General features: G+C 43.1%; 1 protein-coding gene across 2 annotated transcripts in view; it reads left to right on the top strand.

Annotated features, from left to right (window-relative positions):
• The first annotated feature begins 660 nt into the window (after positions 1–660).
• LOC121289979 (F-box only protein 11) overlaps positions 661–14,274 on the top strand; it is a 133,335-nt gene continuing 119,721 nt past the window's right edge. The window contains exon 1 of one of the 2 annotated variants that reach the window (XM_041210009.1): positions 661–1,192. In XM_041210009.1, coding sequence (XP_041065943.1) covers positions 1,111–1,192 — 82 coding nt within the window. In that variant the 5' untranslated portion in view covers positions 661–1,110. The remainder of the gene's footprint in view (positions 1,193–14,274) is intronic. The other variant, XM_041210028.1, reaches the window with a different exon arrangement.

The following is a 14,274-nucleotide window of genomic DNA, read 5'->3' as shown; positions in this document are numbered from 1 at the left end:
GTCCGAGAGTCCCTCAGAGACCCTAACAAAATATCATATGCAGCCCCTCAAATGCTTCTCATCTGCAATGTGCAGATTTACTCTCTATCCCTCCTATCTCTCCCACCTCAGAGACTCTTGTTGTGCTTTGCATGGGAGTGGAGTCATCCATGTGCATCTTAGAAGATTTGTGATCAGTTGTGCAACATTTTCAACTTAACCATAAAACATTTCAGCTTGATATACTCTTCAAAGTGATGCATAAAAGGTGATGATGGAGTTGTTATATTTGTAGTTTTTGTGTAATTTATGGTTCTTAAAAAGCTCAATGTGCCTCTCCAACTCCTTCATAATAATCCTATTCCAAAAGCATCCAATGCTGGGAAACATTTTAATATTAGCAAATGTTGCTAAAGCAGTTTGAAAATGTGTTGGTCAAGCAACCCACAAAAGGGCAGTGGATGAATAACCCACACAGTAATCCAGTTACTAGAGGCTGAGCAACACTTGGAGCCAAAGCCCCACCGCGTCATTCTCAATATTGCCCCCTGCTGTCCACAACCAAAGTTCCCACCTGCGGACCGGGGCAGGGAGGGGAGGATGAGAGACGCGTTTCTATTGGGCGCGGGGAGGGGAAGGTTTTAAACGGCGGGTTCTGATTGGCTGAAGGGGGGTGATGCCGGAGCCTCGTTCCTGTGCCCTGGCTCTGGCGGCTGCTTGGGCTCCGGAGGCTGAGGGGAAAGGCGAGAGACGGAGAATGGCAGCGGCTGGATGTGAGGGCGACCGTGTGGGGCTGGTGTGAAATTTCGGAAGAGCTGGAGGAGTCGAGGACCGGCAGGGAAGGCAAAGACAACGGCGTCCGATTCCATCGAAGGAGAGTGCGGGCGGATTAACCGCTGGGCTGCGGCCCGACGGAGGCGGATTGTTATTGGGGGGAGAGCGGTGCCGGCGGGCGCTTCAAACAAACACATTCAATAATAAATATTTCTCCACGTCCCGGCAGGAGGGAGGAGGAGGGCGGGGCGGCCGGAATTTTTTTTAAAATAAACCCACCGGCAACAACCCCCCCCTCCCCTCCCCCCACCCTCCTCCTCCCCCCCTCGCCGAAGCCTCCAAACCGTCTTCCGCAGGATGAACTCGGTCAGGGCAGCCAACAGGCGACCGAGGCGAGTATCGAGGCCGCGCCCCGTACAGGAGAGAAACAACGCCGCGGGTAAGGAGGCGAGTGCCCGGGGGTGGGGTTGGGGCTGTGGGGAGGTTTTGTGGGGGGTGGTGGTGGAAGGTGGAAGAGGGTGAAGTTGATTTAGAGACTATGTTACCCACACCCCCCTCCTCCTTTCTCGGGGGCCAGAGGAAATCAAACCCCTTCACCTCACCTCACCCCGCCCCGCAGACCGGGCCTCCAGCCACCGACAGCTTTAGGGAGCGAGTGGAGAGACCGAGGCTTCCCCCGGCTCTCCTCCAGTTCAGGCCGCGCTTTGTTTGTGCTTTGCCATAATCCTGTGCTGGGAGCATGTTTGGTCTTTTCCACCTCCCTCCCTCTCTCTCTCTTTCTCTGCTGTGTAAATTTGATATAAAATGGAGCCGGTCCGATTAACACCTTTCAGAGAGAGAGAGAGAGAGAGAGGGGGAGGGAGGGGAATTGTTCTTTTGAGACTCGCTATCTAAAATTGGCTGGAACTTAATATTTTAAGGCTGAAAATTGTACATCAGATTGTACAGATTGCTCGCTCGGTCTCTCTCGTCTCTCTCCCCTCTTTCCCCCCCCCCCCCCCCTCATTTGAAGGGTGCTGGAGTCTGTTCTCACTTATACCCCTCTCTCTTTTTGCCCTTTCTCTTTAAATGGTCTCGCGGTGCCTGAATGTTTGCTGCGTAGTTGGGCTGTAAGCGTGTCGAAGATACGCGACCAATATAGCTCCAAACCTCATCTGTTACTGTTAGTATGTATTTGTGTTTCAGGTGGATTTCTTTTAATTTCATTGTGTTTTTAAAGGCAGTTGCCGTGAAGTTTTCTTTTGCAAAGTTGCTCAGTTTTGCTTTCCTGACAAGGCCCTGTGAACAAACCAAAAACAGACTTGTGTTTCGTCATTGAACTCGAGGGCTATTGTACACGCGTGTTACTTTTTAATCTCTATGCATATTATTTGTGTTTACATATACTTGCAGAACATTTTAATTTTCATAAAAACATCTTTCAGGATCTTCCAAAATGATTTCAACGTTCTGATTAGTTGTTAATGATTAGGATAATATTTTGTTAGGTCTCTATTATACTTGTGTTGTAGCACTGGAGAACTACAGGCACCTTGATCAGATTTGTCCACTGAATAACTGCTGTAATGGCTTCAATGCTGATCATATGGTTTTGCTCATCAGATTGCAAAATGGTGTCAGGATGGTAAGTTGCAACATATAGGCATAAAATGAACAATACCAGTTAATGTTAAGTCATCAGTACAAAATGTTAACAGTGCCCAAATAGTTACATATTTGGTTGTACAGCTACTGAATAATTCTGTAGCATTTAACGTACAGATATTTTGGCACAATTTAATATTTCAAACAGTGAATATTTGATTATCAGCTCTAGATTTTTATATATGCATTTTGCTGTCCTATAATTTAAAGAGTGTTGTTTCATTGGAAACTAGCGCTGCTCAAACACAGTTAATATAAACAGTAAAACTTTATTGAACTTTTGTCGTGACAATCTCCTTCCAATATCGAAGACAATTCTGTTACCTGGAAAGATTGGAGAAGCTGGGGTTGTTCTCCTTAGACAAGAGAAGGTTGAGAGGAGATTTGATAATGGTGCTCAAAATCATGAGTCCAGGCAGAATTGCCAGAGCAAAACTTTTAATTGGTCGAACGATCAAGAACCGAAGGACACCAATTTAAAGTGATTGGCAGAGGAACTAAAAGTGACATGGGAAAAAATCTTTCTTACGCAGTAAGTTGTAAAGATCTGAAATGCACGTCCTGAGGGGTTGGTGGAGGCAGATTCAACAAGTACTTGAAGGGAAAAGAATGACAGGGCTACAGAGAAAAAGTTGGGGAGTGGGACTGGCTAAATTATTCTTGTATAGAGCTGGCACAGGTTTTATGGGCTGAATGGCCTCGTGTGCTGTAACTATTTTGATGCTGCATCATGTTTTCCACACAAGTAAATGACAAGTTAAGCATAAATTTCACAAATGGATGAGGATTCAGTTTTGTTCTGGTGGTGTTAAACTAACCTAATGCATTTAGAAACTGACTTATGTTAATGTATTGCGTAAATGGAATTATGACAAGTAACAGTATATCTAATATATTTAGGATATCACATGCAAAAGGGATTAATAGTTGCAGTTATATTGAGCACCCCATGTGGTTTTGTAAGTTTATTTATTGAGCAATCCACAAACCATGGCAATCAGTAGTTATATTGCAGGTCTGTGCTGAGTTAGTTGATCACTGTTGCACCAAAGTAGGGGTAATGTATGTGGCTTTATTCTCCCGTGGGGGGAAAAATGGAATGGAGTTCTTGTGATTCACTGACTAGTGATACTCTGGAATTGGCTTGGACCTGGCTGTGTGCATGTCTGGCTGCTGACATTAAGGATTCATCTATTAATTCATTGGCGTCCTTCCATCTACAAAAGATGATGGACACAAAGCAAACAATCAGTTTCAGATGGGTGTCTTCACATAGTGCATGTTTTGCTCTGGGCTGAAAAGGCCAATCCTTTAGAGTCAGGCTCTAGCACAAGTGCTGCACATGAAGCTTCCAGGTGTCATGATTGTTGTTTTCAGTGTTGGTGTCTGTTACCAAGCTGCTGCAGCCACTGGTGGTCATGGTGGTGCATGTCAGCCCATAGGAGGTGTCACTATTTTTCTCTGTGGTAAACTGACTCCCAGGTGCAATAATTGATGATTAAGGCTTTCATGTCTTACTTGCAAGCATCTTTGAAATAGAGCTTTTGGCGTTCTACTGATGCTCTGGCTACCTGACAATATAGAAAGTCCTTGAATATGTGACCAGCTTCCATCCTGTGAATGTACCCAAGCCAATGAAGCCGCCTCTGTTTGAGTGCTAACAAACATGGGAGCTCTGCCTTTGAGAGGACTGATGCATTCGTGACTTTACCTTGCCAGGATATACTCATAATGTGGTGCAGACAGTGAATAGTGAAGATGGAAGTTGTTGAGCTACTTTTGATAACTGCAAGTTGTCCATGCTTCACACCATACAACAAGGTGCTGAGAACATGGGCCTCATGAACCATTAGCTTGCTCCTGAGGGTCACATCAGCTTGGTCCTTAGGATCAGCTTGATAGTCTATGTGAGTTTCATGAGTTGGCCAAAGATGGTAGCTATTTCCCCTGTATGTAAATCAAGTTCTGCATCAGTGGGCAGATTGTCACTGTGGGCCTGAGGGAGCTGAATTTGGTAACCACTTCCAGGGGTGTGTTTTGTGTGATCAGGATTGGAGATACAACACCTTGTTCCATGACCTTGTTTTCTTGATGCTTGTAGACAGGGAGAACAAGTTACGGGTGTAGGAGAGAGTGTCCACAAGTCTTTGTAGTTGAGTTTCCGTGTGGGCAACTAATGTAGCATTGTCAGTGTAGAGGAGTTCTCTGATCCGGAAGGGATGTGTTTCTGTCTTCGCTTTCAGTCCTGAGATTGTAGAGCTTGTTGTCTGAACTAATGTGCAAGTAGACTCCTTCCATATCTGCAGGGAAGGCAAAAGTCAGGAGCATGGAGAAAATGCTAAGCAGAGTGGGGTCTAGGACACAGCTGTGTTTCATTCTTCCTCTAAAACTGTTGCAAGTGGAGCCATCAAACTGTACAGTGCAGTATATGTCATGGAGGGAGGAGATGAGACTCAGTAGCTTTGGTGGACAGCCAGTTTGCCCCAAAATCTTGCAGAGTTCTCCTCTGTTGATGGTGTTGAATGCCTTAGTGAAACCTACTGAAGTAAGATAAAGAGGGTATACCCTGTTCCCTACACATTGCTGGTATATGGAAAGCCTCATGTCCACAGATCTGTTGGCATGGAAACCGCACTATGTTTCCAGGTACGTTCTGACTGCAAGTAGATGGAGTCTTTTATTTATGACCCTAGCAAAGGCCTTCCTCTTGATGCTAAGGAGTGAGATGCCCCTGTAGTTGTCGCCTGTCGCCTTTGTATAGTGTGCTGATATTTGCCTCACACATCATATAGAATGGAGCCTGCTTTCTGGTGGAGAAGGTTGTAAAGGTGTGGCAATAAATAGGACTTCCCGTGCTTGAGTAGTTAGGAGTGGATTCCATCCTTGCTGGGTGCCTTTCTGTTTGCTAAGCAGTCTTTGGTTTTCAGGAGCTTGTGATGACACTTCTTCATCAAACTCGTCCATGATAGGAAGCTGCAGGAGGGTGTCAAGTGTGGCTGAGAGATATGCATCTCTCAGCAGCTCAGCGGGACATTTGTGTTACTTCTGTTGGTGAGTGCTTCACTATCTGCTGACTTCAGGGAGGCAACTTTGGTGTTGGTAAGACCAAGTTCCCTCTCGCTCCCTTCATAGTCTGTAAATTTCCATTGTTGCGGGCAATTTGGATTTATTGACATAAGTTGATCGAGTGTTTTATTTGTGCAGTGTCTCCCTACCTGCATGACTATCTTGGCTACTTTTAGATCATGTAGTGTTTTAGCCGTTGGCTTTGTGTTTGGCATTAGGTAGACTTTATTTTCTCGGTATCAATAACAGATGTCACCTTAGCTGAGTAGGTCTGAAACCAGTCCATGTGGGTTCCGCCTTTACTGAATGCTGCTTCATAGATGACTGAGTTTAATGACTTCCAAGCTTCATTGATACCAGCATTGGTGCTTCCTGGTAAACCTTTGGTGGGTAGCAGTTGTCCTAGTGACAGTGCAAAGTGCTGCTAATCAGCATTGTTACATTTGAGAGGGGTGTTGATGCGTGGCGGGCTGTAGGGTTTGGAAAAGATGGGGAAACTTTCAGAAGGGCATCTCTTCTACTGCTGACCAGAGTGGTTGATGTTGCAATTTTGCTGTGTAGGCTTGGGCATGGACAGCACTGGATATGTCTCAGTTCACATTCTTTTGATGACCAGGTCTAGTTGGTGCCAATGTCCAGACGTTGGGTGACGCCATGATACCTTGTCTGTCCTGGAAGGAGGTGACGCAGTTCATAACATAAATAGGGACAGGAGTAGACCATGCGGCCCCTCAAGCCAGCAATTCAATGAGATCATGGCTGATCTGTTTGTATTTTGAATTCCACATTCCCACCTATCCCCAATGACCTTTGATTCCCTCGCCTAACAAGAATCTATCTACCTCTGCCTTAAAAATATTCAATGACCCCCATCTCCATCACCTTCTGAGGCAGAGAATTCCAAAGTTGCACAACCCTCAGAAAAGATTTCTCCTCATGTCTAGATTTCTCCTCATGTCTATCCTAAAAAACCCCTAATTTTAAAACAGTGCCCCCTAGTTCTGGACTCATCGACAAGAGGAAACATCCTTTCGACATCCACCTTGTCAATGCTGTCCAGTGGAAACAAGTGCAGTCTCTCCATTCAGGGCACAAAGCTCGTGAAAGCGGTCTCTGTTATCGATGACCTTGCCCCACCCCATGACGACCGAGGAACGTTGGCATTAATCAGTTTGCCCTAACACATGTATTGAAGCCACGCAGGATGAATATCTGATTGCCATTTGGAATGTTCCTCAGACTGTCACTTAGGGAGGCGTAGAAATGCTTCTTGTCTGAGATGCTGGCATAAGAGTTAGTGCGCAGGCATATATGATCTTGACTGCGTCTTCATCAGCTGCAGGGAGATGAAGGGCTCTGAAGTTGCTTCCGGTGACTGAGCTCACTGCAAAGTCTGTACCATGCCCATGGTGGTCTTCACTCTTTCCATGCTAGTGGAAGTGTAATTAGCCTCAAGAATAGAGCCTGTGTCAGCTAATCTGGTTTCTTGTAGCGCAACAACATCGACACCAAGCTTTTATAGCTCATTGCCAATCAAGGCATTCTTGCGTACACTTGCTGTGGAATGTGGGTTGTTCATGCCAAACATTTGTACCCCCCTCCCAATCTGGTATCCAGAGAAAAGACAGAAGCCTTTTCATCTGGGGCATAGTTAGTTGCAGAAGTTGCTGGAAGGTGTAAATGTGAGGGATACATCAATTGCCGAATGGGATTGCACTCCAGATTTTGTTGGATTTATTCCCTTAACCACTAACTCATGTTGTTAATACTGAAAGGCACCGACCAGCAGGATCCAGATCGCCACAGACATAGATTTACCCCCACTAATTTTCTTCCCTTCTGAAGGCATTGACTTCTCATTGAGATACTTACCCAGAGATCCTGTTTTCCAGGTGACCCTTGCCCTTCTCATGTGGCCAGCACCCTGACCTCATGCCTACTGGCAAAACCCAACCTAGCTGTTCATTCCCCTTGATAGGGCTGCCACCTTGGCAAATTAAGTTAAATTAAACACTCTCATTAGACCACCTCAGCAATTGAACCCCCTCAGTAAAAACCACATCTCAATGCTAAACCAGCTCAGTAAACCCCTATCACAGCATAAAACCAGCTAGAAGACCCCCACATACCCCCACAGCCTAAATCCTCTTGCTACAGTACTGAATCCCACAATAAACCTCTTACCACTGTTCTAATCCCCTCCAAATGACCAACACCATACCATTATATTCCGCGTTCCTCCCCCCCACCATGGCCTTAAAACCCATCAAATAAACCCCTCATCAGAGCTATCAATCCTCCCCCAAAAAAAAACCCTCACTACACACTAAATCTCCCAAAAATAAGTCCTTACCAATAGCAACCCCCCCCCACCACAGCCATATGAATGACCCCTCACTATGGCACTAAGTTAGCCCCTCACTAAGTGCTAAAACCAGGCCAGAAAATATGTGACCTCTGGTTAATCAGTGAGGCATCCCCAAACCACAATGAGGGCTCAGAGCGACACAAACTGGAACTGTAGTGCTGAAAGAGTGGCTCTCTTTAGGGAAGGGCCCATTTCCCTGACTCCAAAGGGTGATTCCCATGGCTCCCAGCCAGCCCTGCACTGAGGTTTCACATCTCACTGGGCCCGGCTCTCTTCTCTTCCCTCCCCACCCCCTCCCCCTTTCCAGGAAGAACCCTCTTACTTTCCACCCCTCGCCCCATTAATGTAGTTTATTGCCCACTTAAAGGCCTCAGTTGATGGCAGGACTGGAAGGCAGAAAGGTGGCAGCCTTCATCTATAAATACAGTAAAGACAGCTTAGTTGAAATATCATCTGTGGGTAAGTATCCCAATGGGAAGTCGATGTCTTCAGAAAGGAAGAAAATTAGTGGGGGTAAATTAGGAAATAAAATTCCAGACAGAAGCGCAACACTTGAATGGCCTAGTGACATGTATTGATGTCAGAATGTGCTGATACAAAAGAACAGTGAAAATGTGATTTTCATAAGCAGGCTTATTTGCAGTTGTTGTGTTTAGCTATTTTAGCTGATGGTCCGGCATGGCAGATAATAAATGGCAATATTAGAATATAATAAAAGCAGGAGCAGACCTTACGGCCCTTCGAGCCTGCTCTGCCATTCAGTACAATCATGGTTGATGTTCTGCCTCAGCTCCAATTTTCCACCTCCCCTTGATTCTCAGAGACTATTCCAATGATAATATTGTCTATCTTGAACTCCAATTTTATTTGCTTTTCAATTTTATTTGCTTTTACATATACTGCAATGCAAATTGATTTTTCAAAATTTATTAATCAGTTTGCTTACAGTTCGAATGGAAAAATGTCTGGTTAAATATTAACTGAATTTCATTGAGAGCAGTACAGCTAGTCAGTGCTTGGTTCATTTAGTCCTAAATCTGTAAAAAGGTTAGGAATGCTTGACTTTATTATAATGAAGGTCAAAGTTTGTATTGAAACAAATTAAATAAAATGTGTTTTCCAGTTTCCAAGCTTTACTATTGTTTGTTCCTCTGTTCAATTATGTTTCTCATTGCATTTTGTTCATCTTATATTAATAGGACAGTGCATGTGGAAAGAGAGACTTCCATAATAACAGCCAGCATGGGAATGATGAAGGGAAGTTGGTCAATCAACACTTCCATGGAAATGGTCAAGAGACCAGCAGGCTGGGTCTTGTGGACAAGTTGAGCACAGAGCACATGGGGCAGATGGGAGAGATCCTCAAGTGTTTAGGGATGATGCAAGAGGAGATTTGACTTGATGGGGGAAAAAGCAGGGATGGGGAAGCAGCAGAAACAGCCAAGTGGATGGACTCTATCTTGAAGAGGGGTTTAAAGAAATGGTTGATTTTGGAGGAATGAAGCCCTGGGCTTATCTTCTGTCTCCAGGAAGATTCTGAATAATGGTGGTTTTGACAGAGGCCCAGTAGTGCTTGATGGGGTTCAGCCAGTGCTGATGATGGCTAAATCAGTTACGCGGCAGATATGCTCATGTCTATGCCTCTTGGATTTGGGAATATAGTTGGAGCCATGTCAGGAGAACAAACCGGCATGGGCAGAGTCAGATATTTGCTGGGCCCTAGAGCGTAGATGAAAGTAAGGGAGTGGTTGGAATGGCTGCAGAGATTGCAAAATAGGGAGCCAATGGCTAGGAAATTAAATTTGGAAGTGCAGGTCTGAGTTATGGAGTTATTATTTAAGGGACGGATGCAAAAGCTAATGGGATTGGTAGAGGGATGTAGATGATGAAGGATATAAGGAAATGGTCAGTGGTGTCTGTCTGTGATTGACTAGGAAGGCCGTGGGAGATGGCATGGGTGAGATGTAGCCATGCATGTGAAGGGAGAGCGTCAACGATGACAGGAGATCCAGTGAAGTCAAAGGAGATGGGGGAGCTGAGCTGTAGATCAAAATCACTGTGGGTGAGTTGCTCAGTATTAAGGCTGAGAAGAAAGGAGGGAGGCTATCTTGATAACATAACCTGGGGCATGGTGATGGGTGGTTTAAAGGAAAATCCAAAGGCAAGTGATGAGCTTGAAGGACACTACATGAGACTCGAGTTCAAGTTTGATGTCCTGTGGGGCATGAAGTTGTTGTAGACTCAGTGGACTCTGCCTGAAAAATTCAAGCACCAGTCTCCAAGTTTGGAGACAGTTGTAAAAATGGAGTGGATCCAGGAGAGACATGAGGGAAGAGAAAAAGAATATTTGGCTGAATAAGTGCACAGGGCAATGACATGCTGTTCTTTAACATCCTCGTTAAAAGTCTATTTTTATTTAAAAACCGTTACAATATGTGAACTGAAGGCTGAAGAAAATATTTAGAATTTAGTATTTTTTTGCGGGGGGAGGAGAGGTGAAAAATTGGTCTGATTAAATAGAGAAAAAAACGTTTGGTAAATATACAGGGAAATTAAGGTTGACTGGGTGAGAAGATGCTCTCTTAATATTGTTTTTGTAGCATTTATTGAAATGCAATAGAACAACTCCTGATGTTGTGCCCCGATGACTGAAATATTAATTATTTCAGAACAATTGTGCATGAGTCGAATATGTGTGAAACACATTGAAACAAGTAATTTCCCCGGACATAATCAGTTGTGAGGTTAATACATTGAAAGTATTGGATATTTGGTGTTTTCATGATAGAATATATTCCTTTCTCTTCCCCTTTTTCTTTTTGGTGTAGATGCAGCACACTAGTATCTGACACAACATGACAGTATAAGATACCTTCTCACTTCTGTAGTTCTGGGTTGGAGTTGTTTCAGAGCCCTCTTGTTTTGTGTAAATGCAATAACTGACCTACGTGCATGAAGTTAGAAATTGATTTAAATTTGATCCTCTTGTGATTTGTAAGAGCAGACAGAATTTAAGGTTTGAAAAAAAATCTATTGTATGCCTATCATATCAGTGTCAGAACATATCTCTCAATTTACACAAAACTAAGAACGAACTAGTTACTCATCAGTATGGAATTCATGTCTGTAATAAATGTTTTCAAAATATTCTTATGTTAATTATAGAAATTTACATACGAATGTGTCATTTAACTTTAGAAAAACTGGCTTGCATTGCAGGTTTGAGTTGATATGCAAGATGATTATGAAGGAGATCTTAATACTTGTTACTTAATGAGTACAATTTCATATTGGAAATTGGGTGCTGAACTGAAGCATGTTTCATGCAAAAATGCCTGGGATGAATGTGTTTTATATATATAGTACTGCTTTTATCAGCAAAAATGAAAAATACATGAGAGAATGACTTTAATAATGGATTCCTTGTGTTTGTGTGTGTGTTTCTTTGTCGTTATTGACGTGATTATTTGTTATAAACAAGCTGATCTTAGATTTATTACTAGCCGTTAGTAAGGAGAATGTTTTGATTTGCCAGAGGACCCTCAATTATAGTGATATACTAAAGAAGTGGAAAAGCTAGTTGCATCTAAAACTTGTAGGTGAGAGAGCATTTGAGAACTTGTTTCGAGGATACTGGTATAGTTAGTTGTGGTGATGGGATATTCCAGTACTTACTCTGGCAGATGTGTTAACAAGTGTAATGTCGTGCAAAGCTTGAATACATGGTCATGTCAAATGACATTCTTACCTACTGTGTTGCAGAGCTGGATTCATCAAATTGTGGATGTTGGGTGTTTGAATATTATGAAAAGTCAGTGCAATCATCTTATGAAAATGCTCATAGTACTTGTGCAAATGGGAATTCTGTAGAACTCAGAAACAAGGATAGTTTTTCTTGTAACCTTCTTGATAACAGCCGATTGGATAAATGAAACATGACCCTGTAAGGTTTTCATGCTTGGTACATTGTGTAAACTTATCAACCACTTTTAATTTGATATTTTTCCAGAAGTGTGATAGTGATATCTGTCAAATGTTGATTAGCAATATACTGGTAAGTTGAACAGGACCTGTTGTTTCAGTAAGGCGATGGAAACATTATGGGTCGAGTTATGGAACAACAAAGACTGCAAAACCCTTCTTAGGAGCTCTCTCCAGACCACCTATGTTCTGATTGCAGTGTTGCATAAACATTGTGATTACTATGGGAAATTTTAATTTTCATATGTACTGGAAGAAGCAGACAGTTGAAGTACTACAGGCAATAAATTTGTTGAATTTTCTGCAACTATGTTTTAGAACCGATAAGGGAACAGGCCTTAGTAGATATTATGGTCACTCACAAACCTGAATTACTTAGCAATCTGATGGCAAGGGAGCATCTTGCAAATAGTGACCATAATTTTTTTTAATATATTAGCTCATGGGATGTGGGCATCGCTGGCTAGGGCTGCATTTATTGTCCATCCCTAATTGCCCTTGAGAAGGTGGTGGGTTGCTGTCGCTTGAACTGCTACAGTCCATGTGTTGTAGGAACACCCACAGTGCTGTTAGGTAGGGAGCTCCAGGATTTTGACCCAAATCAGGATGGTGTTTGACTTGGAGGGAACTTGCAGGTTGTGGTGTGCCCATGCATCTGCTGCACTTGTCCTTCTAAGTGTTGAGGTTGCAGGTTTGGAAGGTGCTGTTGAAGAAGCATACAAACATATGAATTAGGAGCAGGAGTAGGCCACTCAGCCCCTTGAGCCTGCTCTACCATTCAATAAAATCATGGCTGGTCTGATTTAACCTCATATTCCTGCCTACCCCTGATGACTTTTCAACCCCTTTCCTATCAAGAATCTATTTACCTCTGCCTTAAAGATATTTGAGGACTCTGCCTCAACCATCTTTTGAGGAAGAGGATTCCAAAATGTCTCAACCCTCGGAAAGAAATGTTTTCCTCATCTCTGTCCTAAATGGGCTTTGGTGAGTTGCTGCAGTGCATCTTGGAGATGATGTACACTGCTGCCGGTGGTGGAGGGAGTGAATGTTCTATTGTGGTGGATGGGATGTCAGTCAAGCGGGTTGCATTGTCCTGCATGGTATCTTGCTTCTTTAGTGTTGATGGAGGTGCACTCATCCAGACAAGTGGAGAGTATTCCATCACACTCTTGACTTGTGCCTTGTGGATGGTGGGCAGACTTTGGGACGTTAGGAGGTAAATTACTCTCCACAGATCGATAGTGAGGCAATCGGTGCTGGTAATACCTTTGAATGCCAAATGGAGATGGTTGGATTCTCTTTTGTTGGAGATGATCAATGCCTGGCACTTGCATGCATGAATGTTACTTGCCACTTATCAACCCAAGCCTGCATGTTGTCCAGGCTTTTCTGCATATGGACATGGACTGCTTCAGCATTGGAGGAATTGCGAATGGTCCTGAACATTGTACAATCATCAATGAATATCCCCATTTTTGTCCTTTATGATGGAGGGAAGGTCATTGAGGCAGCTGAAGATGGTTGGGCTTGGGGCACTACCCTGAGGAACTCCTGTAGCGATATTCTGGGACTTAGATGATTGAGCTCCAACAACCACATTAAGGATTGAGAGGGAGAAGGGAGAGTTACAAACCGAACTATTAAATTAAGGCAAACTTTAAAGCAATGTGAAATGAATTGATCACAGTAAGCTGGGCTGAACTGCAAATGGATAAACCTTCAAACAATGGGTAATATTTAAAAAAAAATGCTTGATACAATGCAAAACACCAGTATAGACCCCTAAAAGGCATAGGCTGCACTTGTAGTTAAGCAAAGGATATAAGAAACTGTATCAAACTGAAAACAGAGGCTCACAGAAATACAAAGGAGAGTGCAACTCCTGACTGTAATAGCTATAAAAAGCAGCTAAGGGATACAATGGGAGAATGAAAAAATTTGCATGGGATATCAAAGCTATTTATAAATATAGTAAGGATGAGTGGTTAAGGGCTTTCTGGGCCCATTAAAATACAGATACAAACCAAGTTAACATGAAAAATTGTTAAATGAATAATTATCTGGTATCATAGTGGAGAAAGGATAGAATAGCAGTGATTCAAGGAAACCTAAAAATAAATCAAGGAGAAGAACTTGGTGGATTTAATTTTAAATGGTACTGGAGAAAATAGGGTCTTCAGGATCTGACAGTTTCCACTGCAGTGTATTTCAAGAAACAGTTGATTAGATTGTTTTGGTTATAATTTTCCATGTGTCAGGATTTAGAAATTTTGCTTTTGTATTAGAAATTGCAAATGTCACTCAATTATTTAAGAAGAAAAAAAACCGGTAATTTCAGGCCCATCATTTTGACATCAGTATGGGAAGTTCCTGATTGTCATAGGTGGACTGATCGAGCGCTTAAACATGTATGAGCTGATCAGAGTTCATCTGATTGATCTAGTTGAATTTTTTGAGGA

Source organism: Carcharodon carcharias, chromosome 2 (genome assembly GCF_017639515.1).
Source record: "Carcharodon carcharias isolate sCarCar2 chromosome 2, sCarCar2.pri, whole genome shotgun sequence".
NCBI lineage: Eukaryota > Metazoa > Chordata > Chondrichthyes > Lamniformes > Lamnidae > Carcharodon > Carcharodon carcharias.
The sequence above is the reverse complement of the archived record's forward strand: the minus strand, read 5'-3'. Positions and strand labels throughout refer to the sequence as shown.